Source organism: Podarcis tiliguerta, assembly GCF_965153285.1.
Source record: "Podarcis tiliguerta genome assembly, chromosome: 2".
Classification (NCBI taxonomy): domain Eukaryota; kingdom Metazoa; phylum Chordata; class Lepidosauria; order Squamata; family Lacertidae; genus Podarcis; species Podarcis tiliguerta.
In genome coordinates, this window is record NC_139535.1 from 72962563 (window position 1) to 72981742 (window position 19180).

General features: G+C 43.4%; 1 protein-coding gene and 1 long non-coding RNA gene across 3 annotated transcripts in view; one reads left to right on the forward strand and one right to left on the reverse strand.

Moving 5' to 3' along the window:
* Nucleotides 1-19180, forward strand: part of ADRB2 (adrenoceptor beta 2) — a 64088-nt gene that overhangs the window by 23778 nt on the left and 21130 nt on the right. Inside the window, exon 2 of one of the 2 annotated variants that reach the window (XM_083418271.1) lies at nt 15162-15254. The exons of the other annotated variant lie outside the window; for it this stretch is intronic. Within the exon in view, the coding sequence (XP_083274397.1) occupies nt 15162-15223 (62 nt within the window). The 3' untranslated portion in view covers nt 15224-15254. Of the gene's footprint in view, nt 1-15161; nt 15255-19180 lie in introns of those variants that run through there. 2 annotated transcript variants of the gene reach the window in all.
* Nucleotides 11173-19112, reverse strand: LOC310666828. Its single transcript, XR_014506048.1, has 3 exons — nt 18928-19112; nt 18232-18478; nt 11173-11326 (listed from the first exon to the last, which is right to left on the reverse strand). It is a non-coding gene; the product is annotated as an uncharacterized lncRNA (long non-coding RNA).

A 19180-nucleotide genomic window follows, 5' to 3' on the forward strand; every position in this document is an offset into this window, starting at 1 on the left:
TCAGCTATCTGCCACATACTCTGGATCATTCTAAGATTCCAGACTGATTAGTCTTTGCTGTTTCTGCCACTGAATCTTTTCAATACCTTCTTTCCTTACACTCTGTAAGGCTATGACATGCCTCAATGATAAGTTAATCTTCCAAGAGCCACCACTGGCTGGGAGCAGAGTCAAGCTGGACCTTGTCTTGACTTCATTCCGGGAATGGTCATAAACAGCAGCCTTGTTCATAATTGACTCTCCTCCAGGTAGGTCTTTTCGAGCTTGTCAGCCTCAGGCTTCATTTCACACTCGTTCAAGTGATAAACATTGAAGTTTGCATTTTTTTCCTGGAGAATTTTACAGAACGTTTTTGCCTGGCACTTGTTGGTCATAATAACAGTGATCTCACAGAGACAAACTTGGCAACAGTTCTGCCTTATTTTGCCAATGTGTTGTGTGCATGGGCACCTATGCGACAGAGTTACAAGTAAGCATTATCCCCATCACTCATTAGGACGTCCCAGTTTGACCTGGCTGTGTTTGCTCCATGCAGAAATGAAAGAGAGCACAGACCATTATTAATTATGGCAAATTAATGGTGTTTCCCTCCACCCACCCGCCCCTGGAGTCTCCTGGCCATTTTCTCTTAGAACAGGCAATCCTTTGCTGCTTTTAATGGGGTGTTTCCACTGTTGTTAATAACTGCAAGCCATGCAAATGAAGATCTTTTATTGGCCTTCGTATTCTACCCTAGCTTTGCAAAGCCAGAAAGGTGGAAGAGCAGAATAGGGGACCCGTTTTCTGTGACTAGCAAATGCAGTTTATGGAAGCGGGAGGCATGAGAAATAAAAGGCAGAAGGAAGTAACTAGGTTTTGAAATCAGGAAAGCAAAAGGTTTCACAAGGGTGCCATTTTATTAGTAATATGTCCTCAGGCAAAGGAGGTGCTTGGGCGGTTCCCTTGCTGCCTTGTTTCTTCTTTATCTAAACTCAAGGCTGGATGGATCTGTCGATTCTGATCTCTCTCATTTTCTCATTCTCCCAGTCTTAATTTCTGCAATGTGGAATTTAAAAGGGATTTCAAGAAATCCTCATGAAAATGCACCAGCAATTTGGTTTCTCTTAATATCCACCTTTCTGTGTGCAATTTTGCCTAGTATGGTTTTATGCGAGCAATTTCCCGTAACAGAATGCATTTCCCCCCACTACTATATGCATTTGTAGGCATGCTTTCTCCAGTGTAGTCATTCTTCTGCACATGTTTTAGTTGGAGAATTGCATTGCAAAATTCAAAGAAGTGTGAAATTTGAAGGATAGGTGCATTTCTGTTCACAAATTGGTTTGGGAAGTTCAAATGAGGGAGCTTCACACTGAAATGTGGACCAAATCGAACTGATCTCCCACCCCACGACTAGCCAATTCACAATATTGTATGTTAATTTGTTTCAGTGATATAAAGACAGCAATATCATAAATACATAGAAAACAAGCAACCAGGATGTTGAGGCATCATTAGCAGTGAGAGAACTTTCCACTGGACACAAACTCTAAGGCCATTGGGAAGACCTTTTCCAGAGAAACAGGTCTCTCCAGAATGACACTTGATTATATGGAGGTCTGTGCACATGTGTTTTCCTGTTTGAATACAACAAAAAAAGGAAACCACGTCTGTATCAAATTATCTTGTGATGTTGAGCCTGGAAGGTTGCAGTGTCTCATTTGTGCTGGTTGCACTATTTGCTATAGCTTGTCGAACCAGCACTGTATGGTGTGGCTTGCTCTCGATCTTCAGCATCTGGCTACCTCCCTATGGACTGCTGCCAGCATTAGGCTCCCCCTCAAATACCATCACATTTATATTCAGCCTTTTCTCCAAGGTGGCATACAAGGTCTCCCAGATTATTATTTTTCAACCCAAGTTTTTCAGGTGCTTGTTGGGACAATTGATTCTGCTTGACTTATCTCCAAAGCAGCAGCAAAGAGATGCTTTGCTAGTACTGCAGGAGAGTATTCCAGTAACTGGATGTGAATGTTTTTGTTCAAAATTACAGCTGCTGAAGCACTCTGTGGTTTTCTCATTACATGGAACTAAGTACATATCCTGTTTCTAGGATCTCTCTCTCTCTCTCTCTCTCTCTCTCTCACACACACACACACACACACACTGCTTCAACTGCCTCTTATTTTTCTTATGAATATTTCTGCCTCACTATTTGCTTTGGGCTAGGAAATTTTTATTTTCCTGTGAACATAAACAGTGAACTGTACAAACTCTGCTCCTTGGAAAAGTGGGCCGCTGTTTGTTTAGAGGACATCTGGGATCCCAAATGTAGAACATATTTTGTGCAGCTACAATCTGCTCTTCAGGAGGACCTGCCAGGAGCAACCAGCTACTGGCTGAAACAGTCCATAGAAACTCGCACAACATATACAGTATCTGAGGTAATGCAGTTGTTCTGAATGTCTCTACTGTTGTATGCAGTTTAGCTGCAAGGCAAACATTTAGCCCAGGAGGAAGCCAAGAGGATGCCTCCAGATGTTGTTGGACTCCAGCTCCCACCAGCTCCAGCTAACATGGTCAGTGCTGAGGGATGATGGGGATTGCAGTCCACTAACATTTAAAGGGGACCCAATTCGATACCACTGGTTTAATCTATTTAGTTCCTCATACAGTTGTGAGCAGCAGCTGTTTCATAGACTAACCATAAGCCTGGATGTTCTTCATGCACACAGAAGGCTATGGCCATCTTTCAATGAGTAGTAAATTTGTACTTTTTCCTTGGACCTCTATGCATCAAGAGATAGTGGAGCCAATTTTCCTATAGCAGCATCACTGCCATTTATCTGGAGGCTGCAAGGGGGGAGTCGTTTGGCTCTGAGGTTGGGTCTGCGTGGGCACACCAGCAGGATCCTCAGCTCTGCCAGTTTGCCTTCCCAGCCGCAGCCTCACCGCCACCCAGCCCCACCCCATCCAGCTAAATGGCTCCTGAATTTTCCCTGTACTCAGAAGGACTTATATTTAAATGCTTTCCAGGAATATAGTTGTTTTAGGTTTCAGGTTATCATCTTCACTGCTCAGTTCTTATATGTACCTGGATATTCAGGTCCGCGCCCCCCCCCCCGCCACTTGCTTCAGTCTGCAAGTTATTACAAAGACATTATTTCCTTCATTTTGCTTCTGCGGGTCATGCATTTCTGTGGGGGTACCTGCTGTCACTAGGACTGTGCTGAACTGCCTCCCTTCCCTCTTGACAATGCCCGCTGCTTGCGAAACAAGCGCTCTTTCTTCCTGCCTCTTTGCAGAAGCTGCGTATGGAACATTTCAATGGGCTGCGATTGCTTGTGCTTCCTTTTTAATGCAACAAGGTGACTGAGGGATTCTTTCCCTTTAAAACAGGTTTCTAATGCTCCGTTTGGACTTGCAGTGGCATGAGGCTTTTTTAATTATTATCTTTTTAAACCAAACATTATTTGATTCCAAGCTTTGGTTTGTGATTTGATTACTCATTTCCCCTGGTGCAAAAGAAAGTTTCCCTGTGGCACTGTGATTCTGAGCTAAAGGCATGTGTATATCCCCGCTTCACACGCAAACACAGGTATACCAGCATGTGTAGATGTAAGCACATGATGACAACAGGTGAGGCATCGCACTGCACGACCGTCTTAGCAAACCACCCAGTGTTGGCAAGGTGACTAGCACCCAGGTTCTTGCCCAATTCTCTGCTCAAAAGATGATCCTGTAGGAGGAGTGGCTGGGGTGGGGGAGAAAAGCCTGTTGTGTTTGCTGTGGCCATAGCGTCCCCTTGATTCTACCTGGTCATCGTCCGCACCCTCTTTGCTACCTCCAGTCTTAAGAAATTGTCATGGCCCTAGAACACGACTGGCCTACTGTCATCATTTCAGATGTGCTCATACAGTGGTACCTCGGGTTGCAGATGCTTCAGGTTACAGACACTTCAGGTTACAGACTCCGCTAACCCAGAAATAGTACCTCGGGTTAAGAAATTTGCTTCAGGATGAGGACAGAAATCGTGCAACGGTGGTGTGGCAGCAGCGGGAGGCCCCATTAGCTAAAGTGATACCTCAGGTTAAGAACAGTTTCAGGTTAAGAACGGACCTCCAGAACGAATTAAGTTCTTAACCCGAGGTACCACTGTACTTGCTGGAATGACTGCCGCAGCTACCCACCCCCATCCTCCAAAAGGAGTGATCTGCAAAATCATCCTGGGCCAGCCCTGATCCCATCCACCTTCCTCCTGAAGATCTGCATAAACTGGAACTGTGTCAGAGACAGCTTGTTCCCATGAATAAACAGTGGGCACTGCAGATGGTGCTGGATGGATAGGGAGTCCCACAAGGCTGCCAGCAGGTATAGCTGCCAGCCGAGTCACCTCCACCTCCCTTTCCCCATTGGTCCATGAAGCGTACTAAAACTAACAGTTCCCTTAGTGTGATACCACAGCCACTGAGTGTGCACTGTCTCAGACTGTACTACGGTGCTGTATGGTCTAGGATTTGATTCCTTGGTCAGCTTCATTAAATGTACAGTTTGTTACTAAGTGCCTTGGGCATATGCATCATTTCTCTGTTGTCTCTGCAGCTTGCCAGTTTGCTTGCTTAAACTGAGGCTCAGACTATGCGCTGCACTCAACAAAATGAATGTTTCCCCTTATTTTGCCCCCTGTGATGGAAAGCAGCTGCAGAAACCTGCCACCTGCAGTGGAAGGTTGGGGTGGGGGATATAACCACTGAAGAGTTAAGCACCCCTCTCTCAGTGTAGTGTTAGGATCTACATTGCAAATTTCAGTGGCTGCTTTGGAGGGTGTGTGTGTGTGTGTGTGTGTGTGTGTGAATGAATGTGAAACATATGCAGGACTCAACGTCACATGTATTTTGCCTTGGCATAATTCAAAGTCACTGCTTGTTTTAGGGTAAACTAATTGATGAACCATTTTAGGGCTTTTTGAAAACCATATTTCACTCCTGTGTCTGGCATTTGTGTCAAATACACCATAGCCTTCTTCTCCTTCTTAACATAAAAACAAAGTTCTGATGCTACCAGTAACAGAATGGCCAGAAATATGTTACTCAGTTTGAGTCCTTCCCCTCCTCCTTCCTTGTGCTGACTGAACCATCTGAAGGTACTTCAAACTCTGGCAACAAGGGGCAGTTATTTTAACTCCATTTTGCTGGAGGGTAAAAGGTTTAGCACTCCTGATCTACAGCTTGTATTTCTTGACTTCTGGTATATGAACCAAAGCAGTCTTTTTACTTTTATAAGCTTGTTTGTTTGCTTTTCTTGTCTGTCCCTGGGTGTCTGTTTTTCATCACAGTGACAGATAGGCTGTTGCTCATGAATACATACGAAGACACCTTTCATTACTTCACATTGCACAGTTATGTATCCCAGCATGCAGCTCTCTGTCCCCTCCCCCCTTCTCCTAGTCCTGACTCCTTGCATGTGAAAGCTGCAGGCTGTCATCCTCCTATACCACTTACCCAGGAATAAATCCCTGTGCATTCAATGGGTGTTCACTTCTGAGCAGACATGTATAGGATTGTGCTGTCATTTACTTAAGTCACAAGTTTCTCAAAGTCTTGGAACTATCAAACAGAATGTACAGATTGCAACAAATAAAGAATACGATGGTGATGGTGATATATCTCTGCCTAGGACACTGTAATAATCAAATAGTTTGGTGTGAATCAAATAGGAGGGATAGGCAAATCTGTCAGTTTTCATTTCTCTCCATTTTCATTTCTCCAATCTTCAATTCACTTCTTCACATTTCTACATTAGTTTGTGACACACACACACACACACACACACACACACTCCTCTTGAAAATTCACTAGCATTTAAGTGTGAATTTCGCCTAATATAGACGTTTGCAAAGCAAATTCATCCAAGTGCAATTTTTGATGGATGTCTGTGTTTCAATTCGTGTATTGTTTCAGAAAATGCAGATTGGGTAAATTTGCCTTTAAATGGGATCTGAATAGAATTTCTCTCCCATCCCTACTGGTCACAAAGTGACTATGTACCTATGTGCAAGCATACTAGTGTGCAAAGGCTCTGAATACACAATCTGTATCCTTCCTGTTAGCTGGGTGTAGAGTGTACATTTAGAGCCTATGCGCATTGTCTGATACTTGCATAGCCCCATGAATAAGTTCCAATTAGCCCAAGGAAGCCAAAGTGGAACCAACAGGCATGAAACTATTCCACATTTGTACCCACTTTGACTGTCTGCACAGTTCTTCATGGAGCTGCTTTCTCATCCTTCAGAACATCAATGCCTCAAAGCTGTGTTGCATTTTGCTATTTTAATCAACAAAGAAGGTTGTTTTCTAAACCTTTTCTTCCTCTCCCTGCTTTTTTTCTGAAGGAGTGGTGGTGAGTGTAAAGGCAGACTCTGTGTCTCTGGAAAGCAATTTTTTAGCCAGTTCCTCTATCAGGGTCAGTTATCTGCAGTAATACACAACTGTTCCATTGTTTCCACAGTTCCCTAGCTGCATCCAGTCCTTTTTTTGTTGTTGTACATGGTTTTGTCCCTTTAAGACGAATAGCAAATCACTTTCTTCCACCCAGGCTTCTTCTTGTTCTCTGCAAGTCCATGCTCACCATGGGTGTGGAGCAGACATGTCACTGTCTGTCAGTATTACAGTCAGTGTTCAGTGGTGAAAAGAAAATTATTCTGACTCCCATAATGAAAAAAGGGCAAATGACCACCTCACTGACAGACAGCAATGCAGCTAACATGTTTCTGAGGAAACCACTTGTTGATAAAGAATAAATAGGAGCCATGTTGCTGGTGGCATGGGTGGAGGAGCCAGAGGGAGGGTGGTGCACCAGTTAAGTAATTTAGATCTGCCTTGGGAGGAGATGCCTAAGTGTGCCAAGTTTTACAGATAATTATTATTGCTACTATTTCCCACGTGGCTTTTCCACACTCCACAACAAAGTAAGCTTGGCCAAGAGACGGTGGCTGGCCTAAGGTCACCCAGTGGGCTTCATGGCTGAGTGGAGAATTGAACCCTGTTCCAGCTGCCCACCCACCACATTTCACTGTTCAACCTAGACATCTATGAAGTTGATTTTAAATTATGTAGTCGCTACACCTTCCACACAGGCATCAACTTCAGGTGAAGAATGATCTTCTTTCAAATGGAAACACTTCTTGGTGAATTCGTGTTCTCAGATTATGGGAAAGCCAATCCCTGATGGATTTATCACCGCCAGATTGAATGTCAGGTAGCTGCCTGAGGCACTAAGAAGTAATCATGTAGAAAAACTGAATGTGAGATAATTGATGAAAGTGACTGCAAACATTCAGTTTTGTGTGGCATGGTTGCAGCTATCATGTGAACTACATTGTTGCCTGTGATTTTGTGCTAGACCATTTGAACTGGTCCTGTCATCCAGAAATCTTCCAGAAGCTATGTCAATACTTAACCAATCTCAATCTCAAAAGCTGTAACTTTTCTTCCCCACCAGCTGCTCATTTGCCTTTTCTCTAGTCCCTTCCATTGGTTGATTGCCAAGAGCTTTCAGTGTTTATAGTGACTTCTCCCTTCACACCCATCTTTCCGATAGTTCTTTTAATGAAGCAATGGCATGTTCTTTGTTATGTGAAAGCCTGGCTTCAAGGAAAGCAGTGTTACGTGAGCGAAAGTGGAAATAGGAAAAAAAAACATTGGTTAGACTATGCATGAGAAACTCAGCATACAAAACCCAAAGGGCTGCACCCTAGCTGCCCAACCCTAGGGGTTTTACATGACAAATGATGAGCAATATGAATGAGGTGTGGAACAGACTACTTGTGATACCTTAGCTATTCCCCCAAATCCTCTGTTTGATTCACTGTGGATCAGCACATGCCCAAAGAATCAGTAAGCTGTTCAGCACTGGTACTGCAAGTTGTAACAATGGAAAATATCCCTTGCACATTCCTATGCATTCATTTCTGCCATGTGCCGGTATGCTGTGTATTTGCCTCAGTAATTCAATTTAAATAGTTTAAACCTGCGTAATTCTAATGCATTCGCAAAAGCTGATTCACAAATGCTAACTCACTGCCATGCCTTAAACTCTGTCCTTTCTCACCTGAGAGGTATATTTTTAGAACCTACCCTATCTTTGTGATACTAAGTTGTTTTAAATTATTTTTAATGTATTTTAAATGGTTTCAACCCAGCTTGGAACCTTAGGAAGAAGGGTGTATAATAAATTAAAACAATAATCATAATAATCACAACCACCACCACCATTTAAGCAGTGGTGCTGAGAGTTGTTAAGGGACCCCTATTCCCTTCAGAAAGCTACAGTTCCCAGAGTTTCCTGTGAAGAAGGATTGGTTGTTTGAACACTCTGGGTATTGTAGTTTTGTGAGGTGAATAACAACTCTCAGCACCCTTAACAAGCCACAGTTCCCAGAATTATTTGGGAGAAGCCATGACTGTTGTATGATATTGCTTTAAATGCGTATGTGGCCATTGTGGCATGCCCCAAGGAACAGCAATATTTTATGGAACAGCGTGATCTCTCTTTTTTTAAACTGAAAACTCTCAGTGGTGTGTTTTTTCTTGCACTGGAAGCTGAGCTGGAAGACAATGCAAAACTGGCTCTTCCACTTTCCGAACTCCTAAACCTTTATCTATAATTACGTTTTGCAGTGTTTTAGCTAAGATAAACCAACTCTTCAAAAGCAGGAAAGCTGCATTAGAAAATTATGAGTCTTATGTCTATATAAGATTGGAGAGGGAGAACTGCAGTTTGGGGAAATGGTGGCTTCATAGTGGAGTAGAGCAGTCAAGGGATGAGAACATAGAAGGTGCTAGAATGGGTATGTTCCAAGCAAATACCCAGTTGCCATGGTTGCAATGTTGCATCATGATGCCCTGCTGAAGTATTCCAAGTATTCCTTTGCCCCTGGGGAAGGTGTGCAACGCGTCATGCGTTTCATACTTTCCATTAAAGTTTTCCTCTCAGCCCAGGGCTGCTCTGAGGCTTCACCTTCTTGTATCAAACGCTGGAAACCATTGTGTCATCAGCGAGCCAAGCTGCATCCCACGCTCCGTTTGTTTTATATCAACAGACTAAAAGATGACCTGGATCAAACTGGTGATTATTAAATAGTCCTGGGTTGAATATTTGCCTATTTCAGTTTTATTCTGGAGGGTAAATATTTCTTTTTTAAAACAGCAACAGCAACTAGAACCCTTAATCACTAAGTATTCTGCCCTTTCCCAGTCAGGTACAGTGCCATTTCTGTCTTTCAACATCATTTTTCATTTCCCTTCTGAAAGTGATTCCAATGAGGGAATCATGTAATAAACATGACACAATACAACAGACAAAGGATATCCATCCCCTTTTAGAATGAACCCCCACAGCACACCAAAACAATGTGGCAATTTTTGAATCTGTAAAATAAAAATAAAAATGGGGGGGGGGGTTCAGCCCTATTATTCCATGTCTCTGCCAAAAAACCAGCGACCTAGAAATAATGTGGTGCAATTATAGCCCCAAAGAAGCCTAAATCTGGGTGTTACACATGCTCCACCCAGGAATTTCAGGTCATTACTTGCCTTGTGTTTATATTTAAGACTCTGAGCAGGCTCTGTTATGTCAGGCTGCTTTCAGTTTGTTATATAACAGGTGCTGCCTGCCACTTGAAAGTCAGCTCAGTAATTTGGCTTACTGGGATGACAGCAGAATGGATGGAGAGGCAAGCTTAGCGTACTGTAGCCAAGTTCCTTGTGAGCATGACCTTCTCATGCAGCCTTGGCAAAACCCTCACAGAAGATTGAAACCCTATTTGTCCCAGAATTGACAGAGCTGAAACTATTTTTAAGATTAAAGAACACCCTCTCCTTCCCACAAACACCAACAGTGCATTTGAAAAATCTTTATTGTAGCTACTTTCTTAATACTTCTGCCAGTCCAAAGGTGGAGAAATGATTTCAGCCTAGGATCCACATTATCTTCTTGACAACCTTCCAGGGACCACACAGTGGGCATAGTGAGGTCATAGAAGAACATTGGATGTAAATTTCACCTTCGTCCAATAAGCTAGTTTCCTCCACCCAGGCAAGGCAAAGGAATTATTGCAGTTTAAGGACACATTTCAGCCAGGCAAAAACACCCAAGGTTCAAAGTAGGTACAATGGGGGGGGGGCATCACTGATACTGTAGAGAGGGGGTCTGTGACCTGTGACTTCCAAGAGTTAGGAGGAGCCCAATGACAAGCCCAAGTTCTGGAAATGATAAGAACAGTTTTGGTTTCTTATTCCCAAAGCCCAGTGGATGCAGATCTTAACAAAACCTTGTGAAATAATCTTAGAACGGAAGGGTCGTAGGTTAATCATGCAGCCTTAACCACATGGGGAAGATTCTAGTGAGAAATTCCAGAAAATTGCCTGTTAAAACCAAGGAAGCCAAATGTCAAGATATAAAAGAATTTTATTAGAGAAGGGAAGTCAACACACTCATGGGGGGTTGGGTCGGTTTGGCTTTGCAAATAAAATCAATACAGTCCATTTAACTGAACTAGCTACTTGTGAGCTACTTGAGCAGTCTTGGGTTTCGGAGTTCTTTGCAGAAGAGCGGTTCTGAACTTCTGGTCAGATGTTTCCAGGAGGACCAACTCTCACATATTTTTAGGAATCTGAGACCTGTTTAAGCCAACCCCTTTATGGAGACCGATTGTTCTTTTCTCCATTTGAGTGCTATGCTGCATTTCTAATGCCATGATTTAAGGAGGCATTGAGAAATTTATTTAGAAAGTATTTCCACCTTCTTAATCATGCTGCGTGTGTCAGTCAACAGAGCTGGCTAGTTCTAACTGGATGCAGCATTATGAAAAAAAAAGCTTAACTCCAAATGTTTATTCAGAGATGAAGCTCAGATATTTGCTTATTCATACTTGATGTTCAGGAACCAAAATCCCAAACACCCTCAAGACAAGATGGCAGCATTGAGCTACGTTGGAATATAGGGGTTCCAGAGATGCAGGTACAGTCAAACCTCAGTTCCCGAACGGATATGTTTTGGAACGTTTTGGGTCCTGAACCTGGCAGCAAATGCTCCATTTAAAAAACGTTTTTCAGAAGCCAAACATCCGACGCAGCTTCCGCTGGAGTGCAGGAAGCTCTTGCAACCAATCGGAAGCTGCACCTCGGTTGTAGATCAGGCCAGTCCATATCAGAGTTTTCAAAGAATGGATTCCTCAGATATCCCTAGTAACAGCATCTTCAAAGCCCTTCAAAATGCAATCTTACTCATACAGCAGCAAGCATCTTTCCCGCCATCAATTTGCAGGAAACAATCATTTGCTTGACGTCTGGAAAAAAATGTTTCTGGTCTTACTTGTTGACCCTAATGACAGATTTAGCTGCGGCTGAAATGTAAACATTATGATAAGGATTCTTTCTGCACCCAAATGGAAGGAAAATATAAATCTACCTTAAACTGGAGTTTGAGTGCATTCAAATATCAATGCTTAACAAATTGTGTTCCCTCCTCCCACTGCCAGTAGGATCTCACACCTGATGGCATATAGAGGCAGGCAAAAGATCCTTTCCAGCCTAGGACTTTCCCTCTTCTTAGAAAGCTACTGCAACCACCAGATTTTTCTTTGGTCAACCAAGATTTGGAAAAAGGGGCAGGGAGAGAGGCTGTTTGCCAGCAAGTAGAAAAAGCAAATTAAATTAGAGGAGCAGGTCAGGGGGGCAGCTCCTCCAGCGCAGTCACACAACAGCAGTTGCTCTTTTTTTACTCTGATAAGGAGAACATATTTAGAAACAGGCGGTCACAGGCCATGGTTTGCTTTCTGAATTTGTTGGTGCAGTGGTCATAGAGCATGGGCGTTGAGAAGGCAGATTCGTACGCAGAAGGGAAACCCTGTGATCTTAGCAGCAAGCATAATTGTTTCACAAGTCAGTCGACAGCGGCAGAGACCAAAGCTGAAAGCTCAGACTTTTGAATCCTTGAGAAGAGTAGAACTAAACTGAGCATGCAAAGAAATTTGAGGCTCCCCGGGACCTCTGTTGTTTTTGTTGTTGTTGTCAGATGTAATATTAGCCAAGAGCAACAATTCCACCTAAAGTACTGCTATTCACACTACAACGCACAGTGTGAGCAGGAAAGGCTGGTCTTGTACATCCCACAGAAAATTTAACTGGAGGAGGTGTGATTGTGAGAAAGATTGTGGTTGTTTGTTTCTCACCCATAATCAGTGCATGGGTGTGTAAGAGAAGGAATGTTTAGGTGGAACAGACTGCTGCAAAGCCAAATAAATAAGTGCTTAATAATAGCTACCAGTTGGCTTTAACAGTCACTGGAGACTGGGGAGTCGTATTTCATCCTCAGTTAAAAATCATTTATGTATAATTCCTAGTGTACAAAATGCTTCATAATTATGTTGACAACAGGTCCCTGAGGCTGGATTCCCGGCATTCTGCAGCTATGAGGGTAGAGTTCTGAGACATTATTTTGGCAAACGTGTGGCCCTCACCCTGCATTTGCAAATATAATGGGATTAAGGGTATTTAACCCCCACCCTCTTATGCCCACTGATTTGTTTGGCTTTTTGACCCCCAAATGTCCAACTTTCTTCTGGGGACCCACATTTCCACTATTTATTTTGCAATTTGCAGGGGCAAATGGGCAGGTATGGTAAGGAGTTAAGCACCCCATCCTGTCAGCTGGTTCTTCCCTCAAGTCCCACATCAGTCTTTAAATAGTGTGATGCAGTGTGTATAAAAATGATGCAAAAGAATAAGAGGTTGTAACAACATCATCAACAGCAATCCAACTCCTTTAAACTACAGCTACAGTAAGGTTCCCCTAAGATTAAAATGAACTCCGAGCTTAATGCACACACCGTCTCTTAAAAACAACAAATGGAATTATGAAAGGATGCTTTTCTTTTTTAAAGAACCAAAGGAGGCCATTTTTGTTAGCCATATCACAACACAATAGTTCATGTATTACTATCGTGGTTTGAGATTGGGGACAATGTACTAATATATCATCACAGATATGGGAATCTAGGTCAGCCTTTGCCAACCCATAATCCTCCAGGTGTTTTGGACGACAATTCCAATCAGCAGGTGTGTGAGTTTTAGATGAAAACATTTGGGGGACACCAGGTTGGTGAAGTCTAGTCTTGTTTAGGTGGTGCCACTCTGTATCTCACCAGGATTATCCACTCAGCCCATGTTGTTGATCTTGCCTGCTGGTCTTGTGACCAGCAAAACGAGCTCTGTAATATGTTCAGTTTTGAAATTATTGTTTATTTCTTAAGAAAACCAGGGAAAATTGAAATCTCTTGGTCACCTCATAAAGTCAGTGGCAACCCTCTAACAAAATTTGAGAAGGAATCCCACCCCTCTCCCAGGGATTTCTCAAGAAAGGTTCGTTTCACCCCCCACCCATTTTTTCAAAATGTTTGGCATAGCTCTGCTTCCTGATGCATCTATAGGGTAAGATCCTGCAAGCACTCCAGTGTACTTCATGCACGTCAAGGAACTTAAGCACATGCACATGACTGCAAGATTGCAGCCACTGAATTTGTGTTTTGCTCCTCTATCCTGCAAATGACTGGCTCGACTTTTCTAGAGTGCCAGTTCCCCTGGAAGCGTCGGTTCTAGCATAGGAAATCTCCCTTTGTTCTCCTTGGAGCCTTTTGAGATTCCCTTTCCAACATACTGATAGGAAATTACTTCTTTTGAATCTATTGTGAGAAGGCAAGTCTTGATTAATTCAGAGTCAGTGATTTCCTTTTCCCCAATTGTCCTTAAAATGGCCTTTTATGTGGCACTAGTTCCCTATTGATAGCCCCCAAGCAAGTTACAAGAAGGATTTATATGTGTACGTTCTACGCACATCCTGTTTGCAGATATGCCGGAGAGAGTTTTCAGGTCTGCAAACAGTTCTTCGTAACGTTTGCAAACACAAGCAACAGTGACAGTAGATGTGAGAGACTGCATCTCACTGTACTCGTTCAGGCTAAACAGTGATGTTTCTGATTTGATTCCATTGAAGAGAGGTGACAAGAGATGTGAAGGGTTCATTAAGCTGGCCTCTCCAGAGACCTACCCTTGTGGATGAGGGCTACCCCTCAAGACATGTCCCCCACCTTGCAGAGCTTTGTTCCTGTCTTCCTTTGCATATGGGAACCTTCAAATGATAAGGAAGATCCGCCCTTTAAGGGATTAGGGGTTTAGTAGAAATGTGTGGTGTTACATTATGGTTTGTTTATATTCCACTTCCTGGTCAAAGACACCCCCCCCCCCCGAGGTATACAGCATATAATTACAAAAAAATATACAAATGGACAAAACAGCAAAAAATGCCACAATCTCAAAATGCCAATCAATCACACTTGATATGTGTTCTGAGCTCGGCCTAGTATACCTGAAGGAGTATCCCCACCCTCATCATTCAGCCCAGACACTGGGATCCAGCTCCGAGGGTCTTCTGGCAGTTCCCTCCCTGCAGTAAGTGAGGTTGCAGGGAACCAGGCAGAGGGCCTTATCAGTAGTGGCACCCGCCCTGTGGAATGCCCTCCCATCAGATGTCAAGGAAATAAACAACTATCTAACTTTTAGAAGACATCTGAAGGCAGCCCTGTTTAGGGAGGTTTTTAATGTTTGATGTTTTATTGTGCTTTTAATTCTGTTGAGTGGCTGGGGAAATCCAACCAGATGGCTGGGGTAATAATAATGATAATAATAATAATAATAATAATAATAATAATAATAATAATAATAAAAAACCTTGTGGCAAACAGGAAGGGGGGAATCAAACAAACCACCCCTCTCTTTCACCTAGGATGCACACACTCCTCTCTTTTCCTCATAGCCATGGTTCCATCTCTCACCCTGGGGGAACGGGGAAGGGGAGCAAGGGAGACCACAAACACTGGCTTTCTTTTGGGACCACTGCTGTAACATTCAAATAGGACCTTGTAACAAGGGTGTTACTAAAGAATGATGCTTTCCTCCCAAAATTTTCTTGCAGTCCAGATCCTGGGGATCTGTTTGTAAAAGGGAAGGAAGCAATAATATACTAATAGAGATTAGCATGAGTGAGACTTTAGAACCTCTTTTGTGCTGGAACGTTGTTCAGCTCGGCAATGTTTAACTTATGTATTCTTTCATTGGCAAGAAAAGAAGATTTGTGGGATGCAAATTGTATAAAATCACCAACTGTGGCTCTGCGGAGAGCAAGCTGACTGGATGAAGAGAGGGCAAACGTGTCTGGTTTCATTGCTTTCAAGAAGTGGCAGGACGGGGGAATATGAGCTTTGTTAGCTGAGTGTTTTTATCCCATGACACAATATAAAATATTTCCCACCCAATTCCAGGTCACTGTAATCTTATGTGTCCATTTCTTCCAAATGTCTCTATTCCATTAGCGTAACACTGTTCTTTTTTTAAAAAAGTGCTTCAAACAGATTTAGGGCTAAAATGTTTTCCCAGCAGGAGTCCACATCCACCCATGCAGCTGCCATTTTCCAAACAGCAATCCCTCTGGACTTGATCTTGGATGGATCCTGCAAGGGTACCCATTTCAGGCTGCAAGCCTATATGCACTCACCTGGAAGTAAGCACCACAACCTCCGAGTAGACATATGTAGGATTCCACTGTTGAGCAGCGAAAGCTCCAGCTAGATCAGTGTTTCCGAAACTTGGGTCTCCAGCTGTTTTTGGACAACTCCCATCATCCTTAGCTAGCAAGACCAGTGGTCAGGGATGATGGGAACTGTAGTCCAAAAACAGCTGGAGACCCAGGTTTCAGAAACACTGAGCTAGATCACTTGCAGGTGGGGTCTCCAACAAAATGCTTCCAATAACTCCAGAGTTGTTGTTTTTTTTTTTAAATCTATAGTGAATGCTTTAATCATCCCAATATATATGGTTACCCAAATCCATTCAAATCAATGAGTTGCTAACATTCAGGATGATGGGTAAAGGAAAGGACTCAGCCATTCAAATGTGGGCAAACGGGTACCAGCTGGCAAACGTTAGATTCATGTGGTTTGTGTGCTTCAAGTTTTCTGCATCCTAGGTTGGATTTGGCAACAGTATATTATTTGGTGACTATAAAAGAGAAGCTGTCTTATGTAAATGCACATGCCTGTTCATAGCTATCAAGGTTCAGAAAAGGCTTAAGCATTCCGGTTGCTTGTTTTCATGGTGCATCTGCATTTTTGCATGATACGCAAATGATATTTATGCAGAGGAGAGGGACATGCCACATCGCATGCCAAGAGCTCTCCACTATTTATGCTCCTCATGGCATTATATTTTCCATGCAAAATCCTGTTCCTCATTAAAGAGTAATAAGCTTCTCTGGGAAGGTTCTGGACACAAGTCTCTCACTGGCCAATATCTTGCCCTGCTCCTCTTGGCCAAGATCTGTCATCTATTTATGCTCTGCCACATGTGGAATCTTGTTCCTCCTTCAAGAGAAATTAGCTTCTCTGGGAAGGTCCTGGGCACAAGTCTCTCATTGGGCAGGAACTTCACCCCTCCTGCTCGCTATAATAATGTAGCTTCTTGTTTCACACCTTGTAAATGTCACTTGGGAGAGGGGAGCAGCAGCTGAAATTTGCAGTGTACGTGACCAGCCACCTTTTCAATCTCATCTCAAGATCCCCACATCCCTTGCTTGACTAACCTGCTCAGATTTATCAAGGGGTATATATGGGTGAAATTGCACAAACCCAGTTTTATTATGAGCAGTCAAACTTGGGAGTCTAAAATGCTGAGAGGAAGATGCAGCGTCATAGAGTGGAAAACACTGTAAGAGTTCTAAGATTTCAAGGTTATCTTCTTTCTCCGAATCCTATTGAGTCAAGCCCTCCTTCCCACACCCAGGAAAACTGGAACCCAGTACATTTGCCAGGGCAAATGCTTGCTACTCACATGCCTGAGATACTTTTTGAAAACCCAAACTCCAAATTCTTATATTCATATCTTTAAAAAAACAACAACAAAGGGGAAATGTCTGTTCATGTGATGTTTATTTTATCTATATGTGTCGGTTGTTTCTATCCCATCTACTAATTGAATTTCTGAAAGCAGCATGCAGCTTATTTCAAGTACAATGAACTAGAAGGGCAATGTCATAGAGCTGAGCTGCTGACTGGGGCATTACTACTGCTTCCTGGCCAGGGCAGGGCTGCAGGGGCACACCTTAAGAGCCAATCCACAACCCCCACAACCCTGACCTGGCTCCTGCCCTGTCCCAGTAAGCAGCAGCAAATGCTGATGTTGCAAAGGGAGCTCAGCACTCTCATTTCACCCCCCTGACTGCCAACCATCTGAGATTAGAGTGAGTACAGTAGGCAGTTTCTTCCACTGATAGTTGACACACAACCGAAAGTGTCACAGACTTCTATCAGCTTACTTTGCTCTACGTGCTTTATGAAAGCTGAATTTTTGCAACTAATTATATAAATAAGTCCCACCCAGTTATGCCTATTAAATGCCATGGTGGCATCTGTTTGGCACACAGGTTTTGTTTTCCAGTAGTAGTAGACTGTAATTCTCAGTGTTACTGTTTCCTGGAGGTTTTATATGTGTTTGTTCAAAGACGGAGCAGGCCAACCCTGAAACAAAGTGTAATGTGCTGAATCCTGGTGTGTACACATTTTCAGACAGAAGGCATGTCAGCTGAGCAGGTGAAGGAGGCAGCATTCAGCAAATTCCCTTCTGCCCGCTGCCGTCCTTCAAATCAGCTCTGGAGGGGGACCAAAAATCTGCCTCCTAACAGCAGAGCAACACCGATTGGATTCCACCCTGTGTGTGTTGCTCTAAATGCTTTTTTGATATTATAATGGCCCTTGTTTAACACAGCAGTGTTGTCGCTCAAAATGCAACAATCTGCTTTAATAATACAGTATTCTTGCTGGGACACATATTTGCTTTAAAATGAAGTTCCACTTTAAAAGCACTAGTTTTAAAAATGTAATTTTGTTGCATGTTCTTTGCCCCCAGGCTCTTCTGAAAATACATTGGTGCATAAAGAGGAGGGCATGCTGTGTCTCATGTCATCCCTGTAACAACAGACTTGAGATCCAAAATTGTTGGCAGTAGATTTTCACCCTTTCACAGCTTTAAACACACACAAACCACTTCATTCCTCCCTTTAGTGTCACCATGCAGAGGATCCATGATTTCCCAAGTGGTAGAAAGAGAGTTAGCAAAATGGGCTATAAGTAGATGGTGCACTAACCTTGTGTGTCGACAGATCTGTCAATCAATATTGAAATTTCATAAAGTAAGCCTCACTGCTGGCTGCATCCTGCTGTTTCCATCCTACCTAATAAACACTGAGCATTGCGTCTCATTTTCAAGCAATGGGCTCTGAGACCCCTCAGGTGAGACCTTCAAGTGCTCATTGGAAAGCCTGTGGCACCCTGCCAAAGAAGGGGAGTGGGTTTCCAAAGCATGTGCCCCCAGCACTCAGCTGTGTGGGCCATCTGTAACATCAGAGCAGATTAGTAAATGACCACCAAAAGGGTCACAGGATAGAATTAAATGTTCACTAAGGCAATATCCGCAAAATCATTTCTGCTTGCCAGACAGAACAATTTCCCCACTCCATGCCTGGGGGATTTTCTGACCCTCCCAATAAGATTTGGGGGAGGGCACAGTTGTGTGGTGAGGGAGAAGAAGAGAGAGAGTCCTGTCACGATAATGGGACCTGTAGCACTGGAACAGGAGTAGGCAACCTAAAGCCCATGGGCCACAAGCAATGCATGGGGGTCGTTTAACCGGCCCACGAGCCACCCCCAAACCAAGCTGCCTGCTTGGCGAGTCTCATCGCGCGCTGTGCTAAACCGGTGTGGCACGGGGACTTGCTTATGCGGCACCGGAAATGGTGTCTGCGCAGAGGCAGACACCGGAAATCATGGGTGCGAGCACTTACGCATGCGTGCAATCCAGCCCATGGCGGGATCTCCACTGGAGTGAACTGGCCCAGGCCAGGTGAACCTTGCCAACCCCTGCACTGGAATCTGCTAGTGCAACAGCTAACTTGGATCCAGCTCATTGTTCCCCTGCCAACAATGGTTCATTGTGACATCAGAGTCAATCAGCCAATAGCATTAAAAATGTGAGCCTATTGGAGAGGCAGAGAAGGTGAAAGTGAAAGTAAGATGGGAGAAAGGGATTGGAGGGCC